This window comes from Primulina tabacum, chromosome 3, assembly GCF_025594145.1.
Source record: "Primulina tabacum isolate GXHZ01 chromosome 3, ASM2559414v2, whole genome shotgun sequence".
NCBI lineage: Eukaryota > Viridiplantae > Streptophyta > Magnoliopsida > Lamiales > Gesneriaceae > Primulina > Primulina tabacum.
In genome coordinates this window covers 25,163,790-25,187,111 of record NC_134552.1, presented here as the reverse complement: position 1 = coordinate 25,187,111, position 23,322 = coordinate 25,163,790, and the positions used below count along the sequence as shown (strand labels likewise).

Below are 23,322 nucleotides of genomic sequence, written 5' to 3'. Positions count from 1 at the left end.
AAATTCTATCACGTTTTAAGAAAACGAGTAATGGACGTTTCATTATCTATGCAACTAGCATGGGTATACAGATAAATATGTGCCAAAACATTAATTTCAAATATTATTAAAATAAATATTGTTTATACATAGAGTTTCAATGTGAACCCTCAGCCAACGCTTGGCTCGACGGGCACCTACTCTAACAGTTTTTGATTCTCACAAAGAGTGAGAATTATTAACTGTTTAAATTTATTTTAAATCGCTTTAACTGTTCAAGTTTTGTGATCATCAAAAATGGGAGATTGTTGGAACATTTCATGTTCGCAATCTTGATTTTGATGTTAACAAAACTTGTTCATTTGTTTGTAATAAGTTTATCTAAGTTCGCAGAAACTGAAACTGATCAGGCTTCGAACTGATCAGTTACCAAGCTTAAACTGAAGCTATCGAGATGCAAAATGAAAGTGTCAACTAATTGATCGAACTGAACCAGTACAACTGAAGTATCAAGAGCAGTTTAGCTGATTGTCCAGTTGATAGGTTGTTCAGCAGAAGTGTAACGTCAGAAAAACCAACATATGTAAACCGCATGCATGCAAAATTATTTTAATTGCTTAATTGTTTTATTTAATTCATTTTAAATGCTGGCATAATATTTATTAAATGATTAAAGGTATGATTGCATGATTAAATGACAATATGACATGGTTTCATGAAATTGAAGGATTTTACCCCAATATTCGATAATAAGCAGGGGAAAGAAGACCGGATGACCAAGACGAGAATATTTATTTTTCAGTAAAAAATTGCAAGGCTTCTTAATATGATTAAAAATGATTTAATTTTTCTTAAAAATGTTATAGTTCGAATTATTTTACGAATCGAGCCCGATTTTCCTTGGGAAGCCAGTTTTAGGCAAACAAGAAATTTTAAAATATCAAAAATATTATTTTTGAGAAATTAATTTTATAAACTTTTATGTTTCAATTAAATAAGTGTTATTGAGCTCAATTTAATTATTTAAAGTAGGCCAAATTGCCCTTAAGCTTGCAAGCCCAACTCAAGCTCATTATTATGTTGATTAAAATTATAAATAGAATTCCTAGGCTTTCAAAACCTCACAAATCACCTACATCAGCTGAAAAAAACCTTACACACACCCCACTAATTTTCTAGAATTAGGAAGAAGGATAAGCTAGGAGTCTTCGTCGTCCGGCCGTCCAACGTCGCACCATCGCCAACGATCGTCTATTCGAGCGTTATAAACACAAAAGCACGTGATTTCTAAACTCTTTTAAAAATCATACAAATCATAATATGTGTGTTATAATTGATTATGCATTAAAAATATTGGTTTTCTATTATTTTACGGTAGGATACGTATTTTTCAAAGTTTTAATAATTTTACGCTTGTTATGAAAAACGTTTCGAATCCAACGGACACACTGCAAACTAGGGATGATTATATATTATAACTTGAAAAAATTGGAAAGAAAACACATGCTGGAACCGAAGGGAAACAACCAACCAATATTTATCAAAGAAGCTTGCACATGGTGTGTCTTGTGGGGGTTCAAGGGCAAGATAGTTTGCATGGGTCGTTGGGGCTCATCTAGGGCAGGTTCAGGTGCAGGGTTGGTCTCGGTCTAGGGTTGGGTGGAGTCCTAGGAGGGATAGGGCTCGAGCCTTGGGTTGGGGAAGAGTCCACGTGAAGAGAGGACTCTCCCCCACGGATGCTTGTGCAGCAGCGGCCATGGGGGCTCGCTGCTAGGGCTTGGGCGAGCTAGGTTGGTCCAGCAGGGTAAAGGAAGGTTGGTGAGGGTTCGGACCAGGGGGCTAGGCAGGGTGGATCGACGTGGGCTCGAGCAAAACGAGGATAATGCAACACGCATGGCCTGGTTGGGATCGCGCAGCTTGTGCGGATTTCAGTGGTTCGTTGCTTGGGTTCAAGGGTCTGGGCTAGGCTTGGTTGGGTCTGGGCATGGTCCAGCTCGACTGGAAGTGTCCTAGGTTGGCTAGGAGTCTAGTAGCGTGAGTAGCAGAAAGTGCGGTTTCGTGTCCTTGTTCCAGGAGGTTTTTGCATGGGTTAGGGTAAGATTATATGGGTCAGGGTTCAGTCATTAGGGTCCCTAGGTGGGTTGGCTCGGGTTTGGCTCAAGGTGGCTCGACCATGGCTCGAGTAAATTGAGAGATGGCTCATGTTGTTCGACTATGGGTCAAAACCGGGAAATAATGAATGAATATTGGAACCATTGGTCCACAGGTGCGGTTCATGGCTCAAAAGGGTATTTTAGGTAATAAAAATGTTATGTTTAAAATTTGGGAAGAGGATATAGAGTTTTGAATTTATTCGAGAATTAATCGCCTCACGAAACATTAATTAAAGAATTAATTAGAAAGCTAGATTAAGCTTAATAAAATTATAAAAAATTAGATTTAAGCTTAAATAATTATTTGGGATAAGCTCATGTCATTAAAAGTATAAAAAGATAAAATCGTGAAATTTTACGTCTAGGGGCAAAACGGTAATTTTACACATCGAAAAATACGTAAAAGCTTGGCAACGTCCCAAAGGATCATAACGCATGTTAAATGATATTTTATGATTTAAAATGATGATTTTTATGAAAAGATGAGATTTTATGATTTATGGTAAAGCTGTGTAATTTTTACTGTTAAAATGTTATTTTTGGGAAGTCATGATATTTTACGTTTTTAAAAGAAAATGAATATATTTTGAAGGATGTGAATTGACTGTGACAAAAGATATGATATATGGTATATGATTTGGTGGGATATCGTGAGGGCCAAGGCCCCAGAGGGACCTCATTTACGAGCCAAGGCCCCAAGAGGGACCCTGTTTACGGGACAAGGCCCTAGAGGACCCCGACGATCGTATTTCCATGGTGGAGCCTAGTGTCCACCCCATGGACCATGTGGAGCTGAAGAATGATCAGTCAACTGAAGGATAAAAGCTGGTCACTTTCGAGGATCAAACTTCACTCAAAATGATTTTTTGATATATGATTAAAAGCTATTTTTAAAACGAATTATTTATACTTAAATTTTATTTTAAATGATTTATTTATGCTTAAAGCTTATTTTAAAAAGATTTATTTATGTTTCAAATGATTTTAAATGATTTATTTTATGCTCAAAAGCTATTTTAAATAAAAGTATGATTTTTAATGCTTCTGATTGTATATGTATTATTTGTTACTCATGTTTAGAATGTGATGAGTCATTAGACTCAATAGATTTGTATGATGCAAGATTTGATGATATTATGGGAGGCGCTGACGATTGAGTGAATCGAGTGCAACAGTACACACCTGAGGGTAATTTATGTTCCGCACTAGCTAGATAGATAAAAGATTTAAAGATTTTTGCTAATGATTTTATTAGGGAGTTTTATGCTTTATTTTAGGTTAGTTGATCTTTTTAAAAGTCGACGAAGGATTTTTGGTTAGTTGATGATTTAAGGATATTTTTATACACTTGATATTTTAAATGTTAAATTAGGATGATTTATCAAAATGTTAAGTTATATTATTTCGTATTTTCAAGTTTATGATTTATAAAAAAATGTCGAGGATCGTTTCAAAAAGATCTTTAGAAGCTCGGCCAGCTGATAAAATGTTCAACTGATGAAGAGCCCAGCTGACCAGTTCAACTGAATCAGTGAAATCAGTTCAGCTGACGAGTCAACTGATTTCACCTCACCAATTCAACTGACCAGTTCAGAACATCAGTTAGGAGCGAACCAGTTTGCAGATACGACAAGCTTAATCGAGCTTTGCACAGAGGTACAAAAGCTATTGCGATCAAGGTATAATAAGAAACGTTGCAGCAGCGCTTAAAGCCAAATGTTCCAGATATCTATTTGGGGGGAACAAATTTAAACTGCAACAGATTCATTCACTGAGTCTTATTGTACGTTCAGCCAAATGCCTATAAATAGAGGCCGAAACTCAGTGAAGACGATGATGAGAGTTGGACGAGCGAAAAGATAAAATACAGAGAGGTCACGCATAATGTTTATCAGCTTTGAAGAAGCAATCAAACCAGAGGGAACACTTCAACATGTTATCAACTTAGTTTTAGAAGCATATTTCCCTCAATGTGTGAGAACACTTTTGGGTAGTTTTCAGAAATCAGTTCTCACACACACCACCACTCAAATTCCGTCTTGCACAAAAACGAAAAACATGTGTATGTAGTCTTTAACACATATATGTTAAACAAGTGTTGGCTGGAAGGTAATACCTTTAATCTAGACTAGGAGTTCAGTTAGGCAGTAGGGCAAGTCCTAAGCTGAGTGGATTTGTACAAGGCATTGTATAAATCAAAGTCTTCTAGTGGATCCTACCCGAGGTGGTAGAGAGGTGACATAGGAGCATTTGAAGTCTCCGAACATCCATACACATATCTTTTGTTATTTTTGTTTAACTGATTGTTTTTGTTCTCAACTGATTTGATCAGTTTAGCCGATATCAATTCAGTTCCGTCCATAACTGAACTGATATAAGCAAGAACTGATCCCATGTAATTTTCAGTTATTCAGTTGCACAAGATATAAAACTGATTAGTTTTCTTGACGAATGATTATTTTGAGTATTTTCCACTTGATTTTAAACCAAACTCATTTAATTCATCGTTGTTTATATTCTTAGAACACGAGCTATTTCAGCTCATTGATTTATTGTGTTTGAAGTACCTCAAAGGTATCTGTTAGAACATTTCATGTTCGCAATCTTAATTTTGATGTTAACAAAACTTGTTTGTTTGTTTTTAATAATCTACCTTAGTGCGCAGATAGCTGAAACTGAAATAATCAGTTACGAGCCAAAACTGAAGCTGTCGAAGACGCCAACTGAAAGCATCAACTGATCAACCAAACTAGATCAGTTCAACTGATGTGTTGAAAATGAGTTCAACTGATTGTTCAGTTGATAAGTAGTTCAACAGGAGAACCTCAGAAGCCCGGCCAGCTGAATGAGTGTTCAACTGATGAAGAGCCCAACTGAGATCAGTTCAACTGAACAAGAGTGAAATCAGTTCAACTGACGAGTCAACTGAATTTACCAGCCCAAGTGAAGACCATTTCTCAAAATTTAGAATATTGATAACAGTGTATCGAATAAATATAATTCATCGTGATAAGTGAAGTGGGTCCATTTTTTTCTTCAACTGATCAGTTCAGAACATCATTTAGGAGCAATCAGTTGCAGATCAAGACAAGTTGAACTAAGTGGAATACAGCTAGTGCGCAAAGGTACAATAATTTTTGTCCAGTCAAAGAACAATAATGGACGTTGCATCAGAGCTTAAAGACAAAAATGTTCCAGAAAGAACAAGACAAATTTCGAGGAACAGATTTAAAAGGCAACATATACAATAATTGAGTCTCACTGTACGATCAAACTTCGCGCCTACATATAGAAGGTGAAGATCAGTGAAGATAATATATACAACGATAAGATATATACAAAACAAGAGAGAAAAGAAAAGGGCACGTTTCAAAGTCATATCAGCTTAAGAGAGAAGCATTCAGCCCAGTCGAGGGAACACTTCAACGTGTTATCTGCTTAGATTAGAATCATATTTCCCTCAGTGTGTGAGAACACGTTCGGGTAGTGTTCACAGATCAGTTCTCATACACAGACACACAACACCACTCAAATACAGTCTTGCACAAAGACGTTAAACTTGTGTATGTAGTATTTCTCACACAAACATTAAAAAAGTGTTGACTGGAAGGTGCTGACTTCAGTCTAGTCTAGGAGTTCAGTTTAGGCAGTAGTGTAACTCCTAGCTGGGTGGGTTTGTACAAAGTGTTGTATAGATCAAAGTCTTCTAGTGAATCCTACCCGAGGTGGTAGAAGGGGTGACGTAGGAGCAATTGAAGTCTCCGAACATCCATAAACATATCTTGTGTACTTTAACTGTTAACCCCTTGCTTTAAACTGACTTGATCAGTTCGAGTATTTATCAGTTCAGTTCTCACCATCACTGAACTGATACCTGCGAGAACTGATCTACTTTATCTTCAGTTAATTAGTTACACGAGATTAAAAGCTTTAAAATTTATCAGTGTTTCTTAATGATGGATTATTTCGAGTGTTTTTCGCTTGGTTTTAACTCCAAACTCGATCTAATTCATCGGTGAATATATTCTTTGAACACGAGCTATTGTAGCTCTTGGAGAATATTTTGTTTGAAGCACCACAAGGTGTTCGGCAAACGATCCTTCAATTCGTATCAGAGCTTGTTGTTCTAAGAAGGACATTTGAAAACTGATATTTTAAAACATATTTTAAAATGTTATTTAAAATGGATTTCAAAATCCTCTTAAATATTTTATGCATTTGTTATGAGAAGAGAGAAGGATCTTAACTCTGGAACTAACATCGTAGCTAATTCTCTCGACTCATTAACATTTTTGTTTTTAGTAGCTTGTAGGTTTTTTAGTTTAGTTGACAGCAGTTCAACTAAACTACTCTACGGACAAGATTTCAGTTGCAAGTCTACCTGTTCAACTGATCATCAGACGAAACCCAACTACCAGCTGAAACTGATGAGTTAAGTGGAGCTTAATAATCAGCAGTACCGCCGCTTAATTGCCATATCAGATCAAATATAGATTATCAATGCGGTTCAGCACCAGTTGAGTCCAGTTTGAGTCAGCTCGACTAGTTTGACAGCACAGAGATCAAGTCCAAAGGCAAATTAGCTGATCTTCTGGAAGAAGAAACTCACAATTTTTGCAACAGTCAAAGCATTCAAAGCGACCAGTTATTAGTATATTCAGTTCTATTATGTGTAAACTAACTGATGTTTGATGTTATTTAAAGTCTGCTAGTGGAATAGCAATTTCCCTTACATTGGTTGATATGCGCATATGTATAATATAAGGGACGCTTATTTGATTAAATAAACATCTTGTTCATCCAGTTAGCCTTTACATAACTGAACTGCTATTTTAAGATTTGTTGCCTAAAGTGCTTGATTGATACTAAAACTTCATTAATCGCATAAATAATTATATTTTTGAAGGAGAGTTTTTAATTCAGTTTCTAAGGGGCAGTTTTGTTTAGAATTATCTCTCGAACTGAAAATCTGTTTTCAAATTATTTCATTCAGTCTCTGAAGGGGAGTTTTGTTTAGAATTATCCCTCGAACTGAAAATCTGCTTTCAAATTATTTCATTCAGTCTCTGAGGAGGAGTTTTGTTTAGAATTATCCCTCGAACTGAAAATCGGTTTTAAATTTTTTTCATTCAGTTGTTGAGGGGGAGCATTTCTTTCTGCTATTCCTCGAACTGAAAAAATTTTCTTAAAAAGCTTTTCATTATTTTATTGATTCTTTTTTTGGAGAACTTCTTTTAGCTTTAATTGCTCAAGTTTTGTGATCATAGAAAAGGGAGAGATTGTTGGAACATTTCATGTTCGCAATCTTAATTTTGATGTTAACAAAACTTGTTTGTTTGTTTTTAATAATCTACCTTAGTGCACAGATAGCTGAAACTGAAATAATCAGTTACGAGCCAAAATTGAAGCTGTCGAAGACGCCAACTGAAAGTATCAACTGATCAACCAAACTAGATCAGTTCAACTGATGTAATGAAAATGAATTCAACTGATTGTTCAGTTGATAAATGGTTCAGCAGGAGAACCTCAGAAGCCCGGCCAGCCGAAGGAGTGTTCAACTGATGAAGAGCCCAACTGAGATTAGTTCAACTGTACAAGAGTGAAATCAGTTCAACTGACGAGTCAACTGATTTCACCAGCCCAACTGAAGACCAGTTCAACTGATCAGTTCAGAACATCAGTTAGGAGCAATCAATTGCAGATCAAGACAAGCTGAACTAAGTGGAATACAGCTGTGCGCAAAGGTACAATAACTTTTGTCCAGTCAAAGTGTAACGTACCGTACTTTTAAACTACTTGAAATTTGCGAAAAAATAAAAATTTTCTTAAATAAAAAATAAAATTTCAAATTTGCATTAAAATAAATTTCTCGTCTAAAACATTTGAAATAAAGACAACCACAACCAAATTTTCCAAAAGAAATAATCGTTTAAACATCATAAACACTTCATAAAAATCATAGTATTTGAAACAACATGCATAAAAGTATTCATAAAAACATGGGCGGTCCTCGGGTTTAGCCTCCCGCTCAATCCAAGCCAACTCACTAGTCCTCACCCCTCGTCTCCTCAAATGCATCCTCACCTGCATCGATCAATTCTAGTGAGTCTAAAGACTCAACATGTATAAACTGGGAGTAACGAGTAATACATAATAAAATCACATGAAACCTTAAAATAGAGCGTACGTACTTGAAACTTGAACTTGCATACTTAAAAGCCTGAATGTAACATACTTGAAACTTGTGCATACATACATAAACATAGACGTGCCATCATCATAAGTCTTTCTTAAACATGCTTGCATACTTGTACATACTTGAACTTTCATAAACTTCATCATTTTGCATAGAGGCATGTTTAAAAGCAAGTGACTCATACATAAATTCGTCTGATCAGACTAAACCACAGTACTGGGCTGACAGGGAAGATCCACTGTCACATACATGAGATCCCCATTAATGCTTTAACGGGTGGATTGGTCCTCGTTCATGCTTTAACGCTTCTCAATCCTGATCTAAACTCGTTCATGCTTTAACGGGGTGGAGAGATCCTCGGCCACATTCACCGACTTCCAAACCCATTCATAATTTGGTCACGAGACATTTAGCATACCTCAAAAACTTAAAATATTTTCTTTTGCACGTCGAACATTGGCGTTGAGGGATTCGTTGGATCTCGCTTGGGGCCGCTGCTGCAACATACTACCATGAGTTCAAACACTTATCTTTCATAGCTTAGACGTAGGTACTCGTTCTCACCACCGAAGTAAATAAATGGCTTATGACATTCTAAATCTCTCGGAACTTGACCTCGTTTAATAATCGTACTAAGCCATTATATAGAACCCCAAAACAAATCCTATATTTTTACATAAATAAATTTTAACCATCGTACTAAACCATGATATAGAACCCCGAAGTAACCATCGTACTAAACCATGATATACAACCCCGAAGCAAATTCTAAAAAAAAAAATTATTTTTTTAAAGATGGGGGTACACAGACCCCGTGTAGGGGTCCGGGTAGGCACGAAAATTTCGTTTTATTGAAGAAAAACGGACACGGACTCCATGTCGGGGTCCGGGAAGGGGTCCGTGTAGCCTCTGGACGTGGAAATTCACTAACTTAATGATTCATTCTTCCAACCCAAGCCTAAGGACCATGAACCAACACCTCAAGACTCATCCTAGGATGCTATTACATTGATTCGAACCCATACAAACACCCCAAACATCCCCAAGCATCGTCAAACAACTTCAATACACAATAACCCGTAATTCGACATCGTTTCGCTTCCTATGACTTCTATTACATCCCAAGCCAATCCCGACCCAAAAGAACCACCAAATAACACCTAAACACATCTCACAACATATCTAAATGTAGTAGCACAAGCTCGGCGGTACCCAACGAAGCCTGCAACAAATAACTTCAAAACATGATAACATCATTTTCATAAGATCGCAGGTTTGAGCAGTCCCACGAAAACAATCATAACTCACTCATTTCTTATCCAAATACTTCGAATTTTATATCAACTCGAAGGTATCAAAATGTTATACGTTTCATACGTTGAATGTTTCTCCAGAAAACCGACCGAAAAATCGCAGAAATTAAAAAAGACAGCAAATTCGATTTTTCAGAACCAAAAACCGTTTCAAAAGTGATCCAACCATATTTGCTCAAACTCTTACATAACATATACATGATTTTCATACAATAAACATCAAAATATTTAATATGACAAGATCGATTCAGAAACGAAAGAATATACATGCCTTTGGTCTTGAAACGTAGGAAATCTCGCAAATCTCGACGATCCGGACATGAGGAAGAAATTTGGAGCTTCTTGCTATTCTCTAATGGTAGAATAGATGGAAATGGAGCTCAAGAACACTTGAGGAGAAAAGGGAAATAAATGAGGGGAAATGGAGGAGAATTGATGGGAATAAATTTTCTTCCGGAGAAGACTTGGACAAAGTCTTGCAATTGGAGGCAAGTGGAATGGATTTAGGGTAATTTAGGAATAATTTAAATATATTGATTAGGTTTAAACTAATTAATCAATATATGGTGTAGTCCAAATAAAATTTAGAATACTCGAGGCTTGAAAACAAATACATAAAATATTCATAAATTTACAAAAATTGCACCACAATTAAGGGAAAATAAAAAATTAATTGTCATAGAATAAAATACTCTATAATTTAAAAATTCCTTTTAAACTTAAATAAATATTTTTTTTAAATTTAAATATGCACGTGTTTTACGTGTACTAATTTTGGGCTCTACACAAAGAACAATAATGGATGTTGCATCAGAGCTTAAAGACAAAAATGTTCCAGAAAGAACAATGACAAATTTCGAGGAACAGATTCAAAATACAACAGATACAATAATTGAGTCTCACTGTACGATAAAACTTCACGCCTATAAATAGAAGGTGAAGATCAGTGAAGATAATATATACAACGATAAGATATATACAACCCAAGAGAGAAAAGAAAAGGGCACGCTTCAAAGTCATATCAGCTTAAGAGAGAAGCATTCAGCCCTAGTCGAGGGAACACTTCAACGTATTATCAGCTTAGATTAGAATCATATTTCCCTCAGCGTGTGAGAACATGTTCGGGTAGTGTTCAGAGATCAGTTCTCATACACACACACACAACACCACTCAAATACAGTCTTTCACAAAGACGTTAAACTTGTGTATATAGTCTTTCTCACACAGACATTAAAGAAGTGTTGACAGGAAGGTGCTGCCTTCAATCTAGTCTAGGAGTTCAGTTTAGGCATTAGTGTAAGTCCTAGCTGGGTGGATTTTTACAAAGTGTTGTATAGATCAAAGTATTCTAGTGAATCCTACCCGAGGTGGTAGAAGGGGATGACGTAGGAGTAGTTGAAGTCTCCGAACATGCATAAACATATCTTGTGTATTTTAACTGTTAACCCCTTGCTTTAAAATGACTTGATCAGTTCGAGTATTTATCAGTTCAGTTCTCACCATAGCTGAACTGACACATGCGAGAACTGATCTCCTTTAACTTCAGTTAATTAGTTACACGTGATTAAAAGCTTTAAAATTTATCATTGTTTCTTAACGAATGATTATTTCGAGTGTTTTCCGCTTGGTTTTAACTCCAAACTCGATATAATTCATCAGTGAATACATTCTTAGAACACGAGCAATTGCAGCTCTTGGAGAATATTTTGTTTGAAGCACCACAAGGTGTTCGGAAAACAATCCTTCAGTGTCTCGAACCAATCCTTCAAGGTTCTCCTTCTCTTGTCTGCAGTTCGAACTCATAAGATTTGAGATCAGCAAATAAGTCGGGTAATTCTACCTTATTCAGGTCTTTGGATACTCTCATAGCCATTGTTTTTACATCTCATTCTTTAGAAATACCTCGAACCACCTTCAACGCAACTAGTTTATTTGAATACACTTTTCCAAATGCATTCAGTTCATTGATAATGCTGCTTACTCGTTCTTCGTACTCATTCATTGACTCTCCAGTCTTCATTTTGATGTTGTCAAACTTTTGTACCGTGACTGAGAGTTTGTTCTCTTTAGTTTGTTCATTTCCTTCGCATAACTGCATCAGTTTCTCCAAGATTTCTTTTGCCGTTCTGCACATCTTGATCTTACTGAATGTAACCTTATCCAAGGTTTTGTACAGGATATCTTTAGCCACATTATCTAGGGTGGCTTTTCTCTTATTTTCAGTTGTCCATTCTTCTCGTGGTTTCTCGATGATATGGGGTGCTCCTTCAGTTATGACAACTGCTGTATTTTTCTTCAATATTTTCATTGGTCCGTCAGTTATGACGTACCACATATTATCATCATGTGCAGCTAAATGAGCCTGCATTCTGATCTTCCAATCATCAAATTCTTCTCTTGAAAACATGGGGATCTTATTGAAAGAAGTCATGGTAATCAGATTGTAAAGATGGAAAGTTTTCAGAATCAAGATTGAAAAACTGCTCTGATACCACTTGTTATGATCGACTGGGTGAGTGAAAGTGTTTATACGGGGGGGTTGAAGATTTTTGAATCTTTTCGATAGGGTGACTCAGTTTAGTGATAAATTGAATTCGATAATCTTGTTGTCGAGGTCAATTAGTTAACTTAAAGTACGGAAATAAACTAAAAGATAGATTGAATACTTGGAAAATAAGGACACGAAGATTTATGGATGTTCGGAGACTTCAAATGCTCTTACGTCACCCTTCTATCTCAAGGATAGTACTTTCATTAAAAGGCTTTGATTAGTTACAGTAGCTTTAATAACCCACTTTAGTTTGGCCTTAAACACTGCCAAACTGAAACTCTTAGTACCTTTACACTTTTTATCAGTATGCAACTGATATATTTTTCTAAGCACAACTGATCTAAAAGATCGAATATAGTAACAATAAGTGCTTGTGCTAGTGCTCGAAATATAGCCTGAAAGTTATGAATATATCTGATAAAGTGTGAACTTTTTTGTAACTGAGAACTATTTGCTTGTTCTTGTTCTTGCTAACTTGATAATTGTTTCTCTTTTCTATTTCTTTATTACTCTCTTCTCAGCTGATCTTCTCGGCTATTTATAGGCTTTGTTCCCAACGATAATATCGAAAGCGTTTAAATGTCATATATCCATTGATTTGTCCTGGGTAGACATGTCATCATTCTTCTGATAATAGTACACTGTGGCATTCTGATATGTAGTGCTCCCACTACAAGTTGCAGTCTGCTCTTGTACAAATTGTCGAGTTGTTAGCTACGCTCTTTAACTGATGACGTGTCAAGCTGATTTATCAATTGACTTTATAGCCGATTTGATGAACTGACTGTATAACTGATCAGTCTTAACTGATAGTTCAGTTTTCTATAAGCTTCAGTTAGGTTTAATCAGTTCAGTTGCCTTCGATTTTTTATCGCATTAATTATCAGTCGGCAACTTCAGTTCAAATCATTTCAGTTATGTTACGTTCAGTTGCGTTGATCAGTTCTGTAATCTTCATACGCTCAATTTGTCAAACTCCGAAATTCTGATTCCAACAACTACAATGGCCTAATGCAGCCTTTCCTCTTTGCATGAAATAGTCGAGACTTATGAGTGATTTGGGAGGATTTTTGTTATGGTGTTATACTGAACCAAAGCCTCTATTTATAGACCTTGAAGGGTAAGGTGAAGGTTACTTCATTCATTGTAATTTATCTCACCTTAAATGCCCTTATTCATGGTCATTAACCTCTTTTTAATGGCATCTATTCATGAACATTAACCTCATATTAAAAACACATATTCATGGTCATTAACCTCCTCTTCATTATCATTATTTTTGCTCTTAACATAGGTAATATAATGACATATTTATTGTGGTTTAAATTAGTCATTAAAATTGTGATAAACTGGTCAATAATGAGGGGAAAATGGTTATTCAAATTTCCGAGATTATGACTGCATGGAACTCGAAAATATTGTGCCAAAATGAGCTGAAATTTCCTATGACATATACAGGTCTTCCCGTTGCAAGATTTCGGGTCTTCACATAAGTATTTAGCACAAATTAAGCTTAACATTATTTGACATAGTTAAAAGGTTATCTTCGATCCTAACAAGTGGTATCAAAGAGGTTTGTTCCAATCTATGGATATCTTCTATATCAAATGGCTTTCTTTAACAAAATCCTTATGTTTTTAAAAGAAGAATATGATGATTGGAAAATCTGAATGCAGGCACATCTATCAGCTCAAGACGATAACATGTGGTATGTCATCACAAATTGGCCAATGAATATTATGAAAACAAATACATCCATTGTTGTAACAGTTGATGCTCCTCAAATGATAAAGAAACCAAAGATGAAATGGACTACTGAGGATAAAAAGAAAACAAATCTGGACAATTTTTCTAAAGATATCTTTTATGAGACATTATGTAGAGCCCAAAATCAGTACACGTAAATCCCATGCATTTATTAAATGGTTAAATTAATTATCCAAGTTTAAAATAATTTTAGCGATGCATGTTTATGAAATTGCATTAATTTAAATTATTTATGTTTATGTGATGCACGTTAAAATATTTCTCGAGTTTCATGTTTCAGGAGATTATTCGATGTGGGATCGAGGAAAAAGGACTGACGACGATTTTGTTAATTTTAAAATGTTTTATTTTATTTTAAGTTAAGGATGGGGCATTTTAAGTAATTTATTTAGTTGTAGCAATTTAAAAGCCTAATTTGGTTGTTAGGTGATTATAATATTTTAGAATTTTAAAAAGGTGTACATATTGTGTATTTTATTTCAATTTTTAAGATGCTGGTATTTTGTGAGGAGTTAGTATTTTAGTTAGTATATTAAGTGATTATTAGTATTTTTAAATAGCATTCTAATTATCATTTAAGCAATATTTTAATCCCCTAATTTAACTAAAAACACACACACACACACACACACACACACACACGTTTTTTTTTTACACACACACATACACATTTCCTTCATAAATTTTTTGAGAGCAAAACCTATGGTTCTCCTAGCAAGAGTGCAACCGCCCCTCTCCTCCGATTTTTCCCAGCGATTTTTTCGTTGATTTTCTTCAAGGAAAATAGTGCCACGTTCGTCTCGGATCGTCTCTCACATCCTCCCCACCTCGATATCGTCGTTTCGGTATTTCAAATCATCAAAAGGCATGTATATTCTATTTTTTCTGCGTCGATCTTGTCATATTATGCATTGTGTTGTTTATTATGCGTAAAAATCCATGTGTGATGTGCAAAGTTTTAGCAGAAAATTGTTGGATCGATTTTTGAAACATTTTTAGATCTAAAACTCTTAATTTGCTTTCATTTGAATTACTGAGATTTTTTGGTCAAGTTTCTGGAAAAACTTTCAACATATGAATCGTAGAACGTTTTGATACCTTTGATTTGATAGTAAATTCAAAATATTTGGATACGAAATGAGTGAATTATGATCGTTTTCGTGGGACTGCTCAAACTGCGACTTTTATGAAAATGTGTTCTTGACGTGTTCTTGAAGTTATTTGTTACAGGCTTCGTTGGTTATTTTCGGGCTTGTTCTACTGCATTTAGATATGTTATGGGATGTATTTAGGTGTTATTTGGTGGTTCGTTTGGGTCGAGATTGGCTTGGGATGTATTAGAAGTCGTAGGAAGCAAAACGATGTCGAATTACGGGTTATTGTTGTATTGAAGTAGCTTGTCGATGCTTGGGGACGTTTGGGGTGTTTGTACGGATTTGAATCAATGTAATAGCATCTTAGGATGAGTCTCGAGGTGTTGGTTCATAGTCCTTAGGCTTAGATTGAAAGAGTGAATGAATAAGATACCGAATTTTCGTGAATTTCCATGTCCAGAGGCTTCCCAGACCCCGGCACGGAGTCCATGTCCTTTTTCCTTCAAAAATACGAAATTCCAGTGCCTACCCGGACCCCTACATGAGGTCCGTGTACCCCACTCCAAAAAAAATTATTATTTTTTTTAAAATATGAATATAAAATATAGGATTTGTTTTGTGGGTATGAATACAAAATATAAGATTTGTTTTGGGGTTCTATGTCATGGTTTAGTACGATTATTAAACGAGATTAAGTCTCGAGTGATCTGGAATGTCATAAGTTATCTATTTACTTTGGCGGTGGGCACGAGCTATGTCTAAGTTATGCAAGTTAAGTGTTGAAATTCATGTGAGTATGTGCAGCAGTGGCCCCAAGTGAGATCCAATGAATCTCTCAACGTCAAGTAAGTATGTTCGACGTGCAAAGAAAATACTTTTAAGTTTTTGAGGTATGCTAAATATCTTGTGACTAAATTATGTATGGAATTGGAAAGCGGTAAAGTATGACCAGGGACCAATCCACCCCGTTAAATTATAAACGGGTTTAGAATAGGATTGTAAAGCGGTAAATTATGACCAGGGACCAATCCACCTGTTAAATTATGAACGGGGATCTCATGTATGTGGCAGTGGATCTTCCCTGTCAGCCTAGTACTGTGGTTTAGTCTTATCAGGCGTATTTATTTATGGGTCACTTGCTTTGAAACATGCCTCTACGCAAAATGATATTATGTATGCTCAAGTATGTATGATGCAAGTATGTTTAAGAAAATTCTTATGATGATGGCACGTCTACGTTTATGCTACTACGTTCATGTTTCAAGTACGTTATGCTATTACGCTCAAGTTCAAGTATGTACGTTTTATTTTAAAGTTGCATGTGATTTTATTATGTATTACTTGTTACTTCCAGTTTATACATGCTGAGTCTTTAGACTCACTAGACTTGATCGATGCAGGTGAGGGTGACTTTTAGGAGGCGAGAGGTGGGGACCAGTGAGCCGGCTTGGACTGAGCTGGAGGCTAAACTTGAGGACCGCACATGTTTTAATTTTTATGCAACGTTTCAAATACTCTGATTTTACGTTTTTTTACAATGTTTAAACAAGTATTTTTCTTTAGCAAACTTTATTGGTGATCTCTTTTAACGCAAATTTTTTTGGATGAACAATTGATTTATGAACGAAAATTGAAAGTTCATTTGGTATTTTAGAAAATTTTTATTTTCCGAAAATTTTAAAGTAGTTCAGAAGTTCGGTACGTTACAGTTGGTATCAGAGCGGTGTTCTTGTAAAGGGTTACGCCTACTGCCAGTTGCGAGAAGCTCACGAAGCCACACCTCAAGTCTGTAAGTTTTAAAGTTTTGAATTATGTTATGTATTAAGCATTAAGTAATGATTTCAGCATGTCAAGTTTCAAGTTCAAATTACATGCATCTTATGTTATTGATATTATGTTCATGTATGTTGGGTTTACGTGTTGAGTAAATTGTTGGATCAGTATTCCTCGTAGACGCATGATTAACCGAGAAGCAAGGGATGAGGACAGAGGGGCTCGAGAGGAGGGGAGAGACGCTCCTCCTCCTCCACCACTTGATATGCAGGCACAGATGCTTGCAGGTATGACTCAGTTCTTCTCACAGTTTGCGGGGAACCAATCGACAGTAGACACAGGGGAGAGGCCGAGCCCGGAGGCAGTCTATGAGAGGTTTAAGAGGATGGATCCGAAGGAGTTTTCGGGGACTACTGACCAGATGATAGTGGAAGGATGGATTAAGTCTATCGTGGTAATCTTTACGTTTATGGAGCTGCAGGATGTACACAGAGTTAGATGTGTCACCTTCTTATTGACTGGAGACGCCAAGCTTTGGTGGAAAAGCGCGTCAGTGTCAGTGAACTTACAAACACTGACGTGGAATGGGTTCAAGGAGGTTTTCTACCCCAAGTATTTCACTGAAGAAGTACGCTCCCGCTTGACCAGAAAGTTCATGTCGCTGCGACAGGGAGACAGCAGCGTGGCAGACTTCGTCAGGAAGTTTGAGAGGGGGTGTCACTTTGTGCGCCTAATTGCTAACAATGCCCGGGAGAATCTGAGGCATTTTATGGATGGTTTGCGGCCGATCTTGCGCTTTGGTGTCAGGGTTGCTGGTCCTACAACTTATACAGTTGTCGTGTCGAGAGCTTTGGCTGCAGGGCAGGACCAGATGGACATTGAGGTTGATAGGCGTGGCAAGAGGCCCTATCAGGCACCTTGTTTTGAGGAATCTTTGTAAGTCATTAAGAAACTTAGGATTAAGCGGATATGAGTACTGGAATTAGGTTATCTAAGACTACTTGGGTTGTGTAAGTTTTAATTTCAAGTTTATGAAATAGGTGATCATACGGATATATTGTGTGAAATAAAAACAAAAAAGAATTAGTTGTATTCAACATATGTTACCAATGGTCGAATATTAAGATTTTTATCGAGTAAGAAATCTAAAATCTTTATATGAAGATTCTAGAATTATGTGGCTTATAAATGAAGATTGATTTATTAGAATTAGTTCATCATTAACAGGGGAAACTTATTAAGCTTTATACGTTAGAATGAATTAAGTATTGAGGACACGTCAAAGTGTAACATTCGTTCCAATGAGGAAGGTTTAAGTGTCTTAGGCCTCAACTATAATGTAATTGGGAATGAAATAGTTTAAGCATGTGTTTGATGCTAGGAAGGTTTTATTATCTAAGCAGAATATTGATATTCTATATTTTGGGGTTTTATGGATTAATGTTACTCGAAATTTATGATTAGCAACAATCTTTATTTGGGATGTACTTGTAAATAGCTAAGTTACGTAAGTTTGGTGTCATAAGGTAAAGATTCGATTCAAGGATCATAGGTCAACATTATTACGGGGTTAAGATAAGGTTTAACTTTTGAGTGTAATACCAAGGATAGAAGTTGATCAGTAACTTTGGTGCCAAGATTTCTTAGATTGAACTGCATAAATGCAAATGTAAAAGATCGATGAACCTTACGGGTATAGTATAAGGAAAGTAACATACGATAAGTTTGAACCTCCATTTCTAATATTGAGAATTGTGAGAAAAGTCAGAATTCGAGGTCATAGTAAAGTAAAACTAAGACAGTCTTCAGAACTAGATGCGGGCATTACGAGTTCATAGAGATGCCATTCGGACTGACGAATGCTCCAGCGATTTTTATGGACTTGTTGAACCGAGTATTCCAGCCCTACCTAGATCAGTTCGTCATAGTGTTCATTGACGACATTCTCATCTACTAGAAGAGCCATGACGAGCACAGTCAGCACTTGGGTACAGTATTGCAGGCCTTGCAGAGTCGCAAGTTGTTTGCAAAATTTAGTAAGTGTGAATTCTAGTTGGAGAAGGTAGCATTTTGGGTCATGTAATATCTAGTAGTGTTAACGAGGTGGATCAAGCTAAGGTAGCAGCAGTTAAGTAATGAGTTGAACCGAAGAATGCTACTGAGATCCGCAGTTTCCTAGGCTTAACAGGCTACTATAGGAAATTTATTCGGAGATTTTCTTCGATAGCAGTGCCACTCACTTCATTGACTAAGAAGAATGCTAAATTCATTTGGAGTGGCGAGTGTCAGAAAAGCTTTGACACTTTGAAGCAAGCTCTTATTTCAACGCCAGTGTTGGCCATGCCAGCAGGTCAAGGCAATTTTGTGTTGTATACCGTTGCTTCTAAGCTCGGGTTAGGCACAGTGTTGATGCAGCATGTTCGGGTTATAGCTTATGCCTCCAGACAGTTGAAGGTGTATGAAAATAACTACCCGACTCATGATCTTGAGTTAGTTGCCGTTGTCTTTGCGTTGAAGATATGGAGACATTACTTGTACGGCGAGAAATGCCAGATATTTACTGATCACAAGAGTCTCAAGTATTTCTTCTCGCAGAAAGAACGGAATATGAGACAAAGACAGTGGTTAGAGTTAGTAAAAGACTACGATTGCGAGATTAGCTACCATCCAGCAAAAGCTATTGTTGTGGCAGATGTCTTGAGCAGGAAAGTTGCCGTCATAGCACAACTTTCAGTACAGAGATCTCTTCAGTCAGAGATTCAGAGATTTGGGTTAGAGGTTTATCCTAGGGGCAGAGCTCCTAAGTTGTCTAATATGACAGTTTAGTCTTCGTTGCTTAACCGAATCCATAGAGGTCAACCTACAGATGAGCAGCTACAGAAATGGAGACTGAAGGATGAAGCCAAGGGCAGTGTACTCTACACAGTGTCCGATGGTATTTTGAGGTACAGAGGGGGGATGTGGGTGCCTAGTGTTGATTCGATCAGAGAGGATATTCTGACAGAGGCACATGCATCTCCGTATTCCATTCACCCAGGAGGTACCAAGATATACAAGGATTTGCAGATTTTGTATTGGTGGCCAGGAGGGATCTAGAGTTTGCCGCAGGTGATCACGTTTTCGTGAAAATAGCATTCATGAAGAGTGTTATGAGATTTGGGAAGAGAGTCAAACTTAGCCCGAGGTTTATTGGACCGTTTGAAATTCTTGATAGAGTTGGGACACTAGCTTATCGTGTTGCCCTCCCGCCAAATTTTGCTGGGGTACACAATGTGTTCCATATCTTGATGCTGAGGAAGTACCTAGCCAATCCTTCGCATGTGTTGAGCTATGAACCGTTATAGTTGGCTCCATATCTATCTTATGAGGAAAGACCCGTCCAAATCCTAGACAGACAGGAGCGTAGGCTTCTGAACAAGGTTACCAAGTTGGTCAAAATCAGGTGGCTAAATCAATCAATGGAGGAGGCAACTTGGGAGACTGAAGCAGATATGAGAAATCGCTACCCAGAGTTGTTTGGTAAGATTTAATTTCGAGGACAAAATTTATATAAGTGGGGGAGGAACTGTAGAGCCCAAAATCAGTACACGTAAATCTCATGCATTTATTAAATGGTTAAATTAATTATCCAAGTTTAAAATGATTTTAGCGATGCGTGTTTTATGAAATTGCATTAATTTAAATTATTTATGTTTATGTGATGCACGTTAAAATATTTCTCGAGTTTCATGTTTCAGGCGATTATTAGATGTGGGATCGAGGAAAAGGGACGGACGATGATTTTGGCAATTTTAAAATGTGGTATTTTATTTTCAGTTGAGGATGGGGCATTTTAAATAATTTATTTAGTTGTATCATTTTAAAAGCCTAATTTGGTTGTTAGGTGATTATAAAATTTCAGAATTTTAAAAAGGTGTACCTATTGTGTATTTTATTTCAATTTTTAAGATGCTAGTATTTTGTGAGGAGTTAGTATTTTAGTTAGTATATTAAGTGATTATTAGTATTTTTAAATAGCATGCTAATTATCATTTTTAAGTAATATTTTAATTCGCTAATTTAACTAAAAACACACACACACATACACATTTTTTTTACACACTCACACATACACATTTTCTTCATATATTTTTTGAGGGCAAAACCTAGGGTTCTCCTAGCAAGAGTGCAGCCGCCCCTCTCCTCCAATTTTTCCCAATGATTTTTCGTTGATTTTCTTCAAGGAAAATAGTGCCACGTTCGTCCCGGATAGTCTCTCGCATCCTTCCCGCCTCGATATCGTCGTTTCGGTATTTCAAATCTTCAAAAGACATATATATTCTATTTTTTCTGCGTCGATCTCGTCATATTATGCGTTGTGTTGTTTATTATGCGTAAAAATCCATGTGTAATGTGCAAATTTTGAGCAGAAAATTGTTGGATCGATTTTTGAAACGTTTTTAGATCTAAAACTCGTAATTTGCTGTCATTTGAATTACTGCAATTTTTCGGTCGCGTTTCTGGAAAAACTTTCAACATATGAAACGTAGAAATTTTTGAAACCTTTGATTTGACAGTAAATTCAAAATATTTGAATAAGAAATGAGTGAGTTATGATCATTTTCGTGGGACTGCTCAAACTGCGACTTTTATGAAAATGCGTACTTGACATGTTCTTGAAGTTATTTGTTGCAGGCTTCGTTGGGCATTTCCGGGCTTGTGCTACTGCATTTAGATATGTTATGGGATGTATTTAGGTGTTATTTGGTGGTTTTTTTGGGTCGGGATTTGCTTGGGATGTATTAGAAGTCGTAGGAAGCGAAACGATGTCGAATTACAGGTTATTGTTGTATTGAAGTTGCTTGTCGATGCTTGGGGATGTTTGGGGTGTTGTACGGGTTTGAAACAATGTAATAGCATCCTAGGATGAGTCTCGAAGTGTTGGTTCATGGTCCTTAGGCTTAGATTGAAAGAGTGAATGAATAAGATAGCGAATTTTCGTGAATTTCCATGTCCAGAGGCTACCCGGACCTCGACACGGAGTCCGTGTCCTTTTTCCTTCAAAAATACGAAATTCCAGTGCCTACCCGGACCCCTACACGGGGTCCGTGTACCCCACTCCAAAAAAAAATTATTATTATTTTTTAAAATATGAATATAAAGTATAGGATTTTTTTTGTGGGTATGAATACAAAATATATGATTTGTTTTGGGGTTCTATGTCATGGTTTAGTACGATTATTAAACGTGGTTAACTCCCAAGTGATCTAGAATGTCATAAGCTATTTATTTACATCGGTGGTGAGCACGAACTACCTACGTCTAAGTTATGCAAGTTAAGTGTTGAAATTCATGTGAGTATGTGCAGCAGTGGCCCCAAGCGAGATCCAATAAATCTCTCAACGCCAAGTAAGTATGTTCGACGTGCAAAGAAAATACTTTTAAATTTTTGAGGTATGCTAAATATCTTGTGAACAAATTATGTATGGGATTGGAAAGCGGTAAAGTATGACTAGGGACCAATCAATCCCGTTAAATTATGAACGAGTTTAGATCAGGATTGGAAAACGGTAAAGTATGACCAGGGACCAATCCACCCGTTAAATTATGAACGGGGATCTCATGTATGTGGCAGTGGATCTATCCTATCAGCCCAGTACTGTGGTTTAGTTTGATTAGGCATATTTATATATAGGTCACTTGCTTTGAAACATGCCTCTACGCAAATTGATGTTATGTATGCTCAAGTATATATGATGCAAGTATGTTTAAGAAAATTCTTATGATGATGGCACGTCTACGTTTATGCTACTACGTTTATGTTTCAAGTACGTTTATGCTATTACGCTCAAGTTCAAGTATGTACATTCTATTTTAAAGTTGAATGTAATTTTATTACGTATTACTTGTTACTTCCAGTTTATACATGCTGAGTCTTTAAACTCACTAGACTTGATCGATGCAGGTGACTTTGAGGAGACGAGAGGTGGGGACCAGTGAGCCGGCTTGGACTGAGCTGGAGGCTAAACTTGAGGACCGCACATGTTTTAATTTTTATGCAACGTTTCAACTACTCTGATTTTACGTTTTTTTACAATGTTTAAACATGTATTTTTCTTTAGCAAACTTTATTGGTGATCTCTTTTAACGCAAATTTTTTTGGATGAACAATTGATTTATGAACGAAAATTGAAAGTTCATTTGGTATTTTAGAAAATTTTTATTTTTCGAAAATTTTAAAGTAGTTCAGAAGTTCGGTATCTTACACATTATATAAAAATATGTTCAGTAAAATTAAAATATATTCAACTGCTAAAAATATATGATAAAAACAAATCAAGCTTTGTGAAGGAAATTATCAGACAAATGAGAACAAGCTGATGGTGGCCATTCAAAAATTTGATAATGTCAAGATGAAAGTCGGAGAAACAATGAACGAATTTGATGAAAGTTTTAACATCATAATAATCGAGCTGCCGGCTCTAGGGAAGGATTACAGCAACAAGAAGGTTGCACT

General features: G+C 36.4%; 1 protein-coding gene across 1 annotated transcript; it reads right to left on the bottom strand.

The window, feature by feature from the left end:
• Nucleotides 1-11,526: 11,526 nt before the first annotated feature.
• Nucleotides 11,527-11,949, bottom strand: LOC142538612 (uncharacterized). The gene has a single exon (XM_075643926.1). It carries the CDS (start codon nt 11,947-11,949, stop codon nt 11,527-11,529), a length of 423 nt encoding a protein of 140 aa, XP_075500041.1.
• Nucleotides 11,950-23,322: the final 11,373 nt, after the last annotated feature.

What these genes read in the sequence shown, in the direction of transcription:
- LOC142538612 (XM_075643926.1), bottom strand. Translation starts at nt 11,949, where the DNA reads ATGAAAATATTGAAGAAAAATACAGCAGTTGTCATAACTGAAGGAGCA.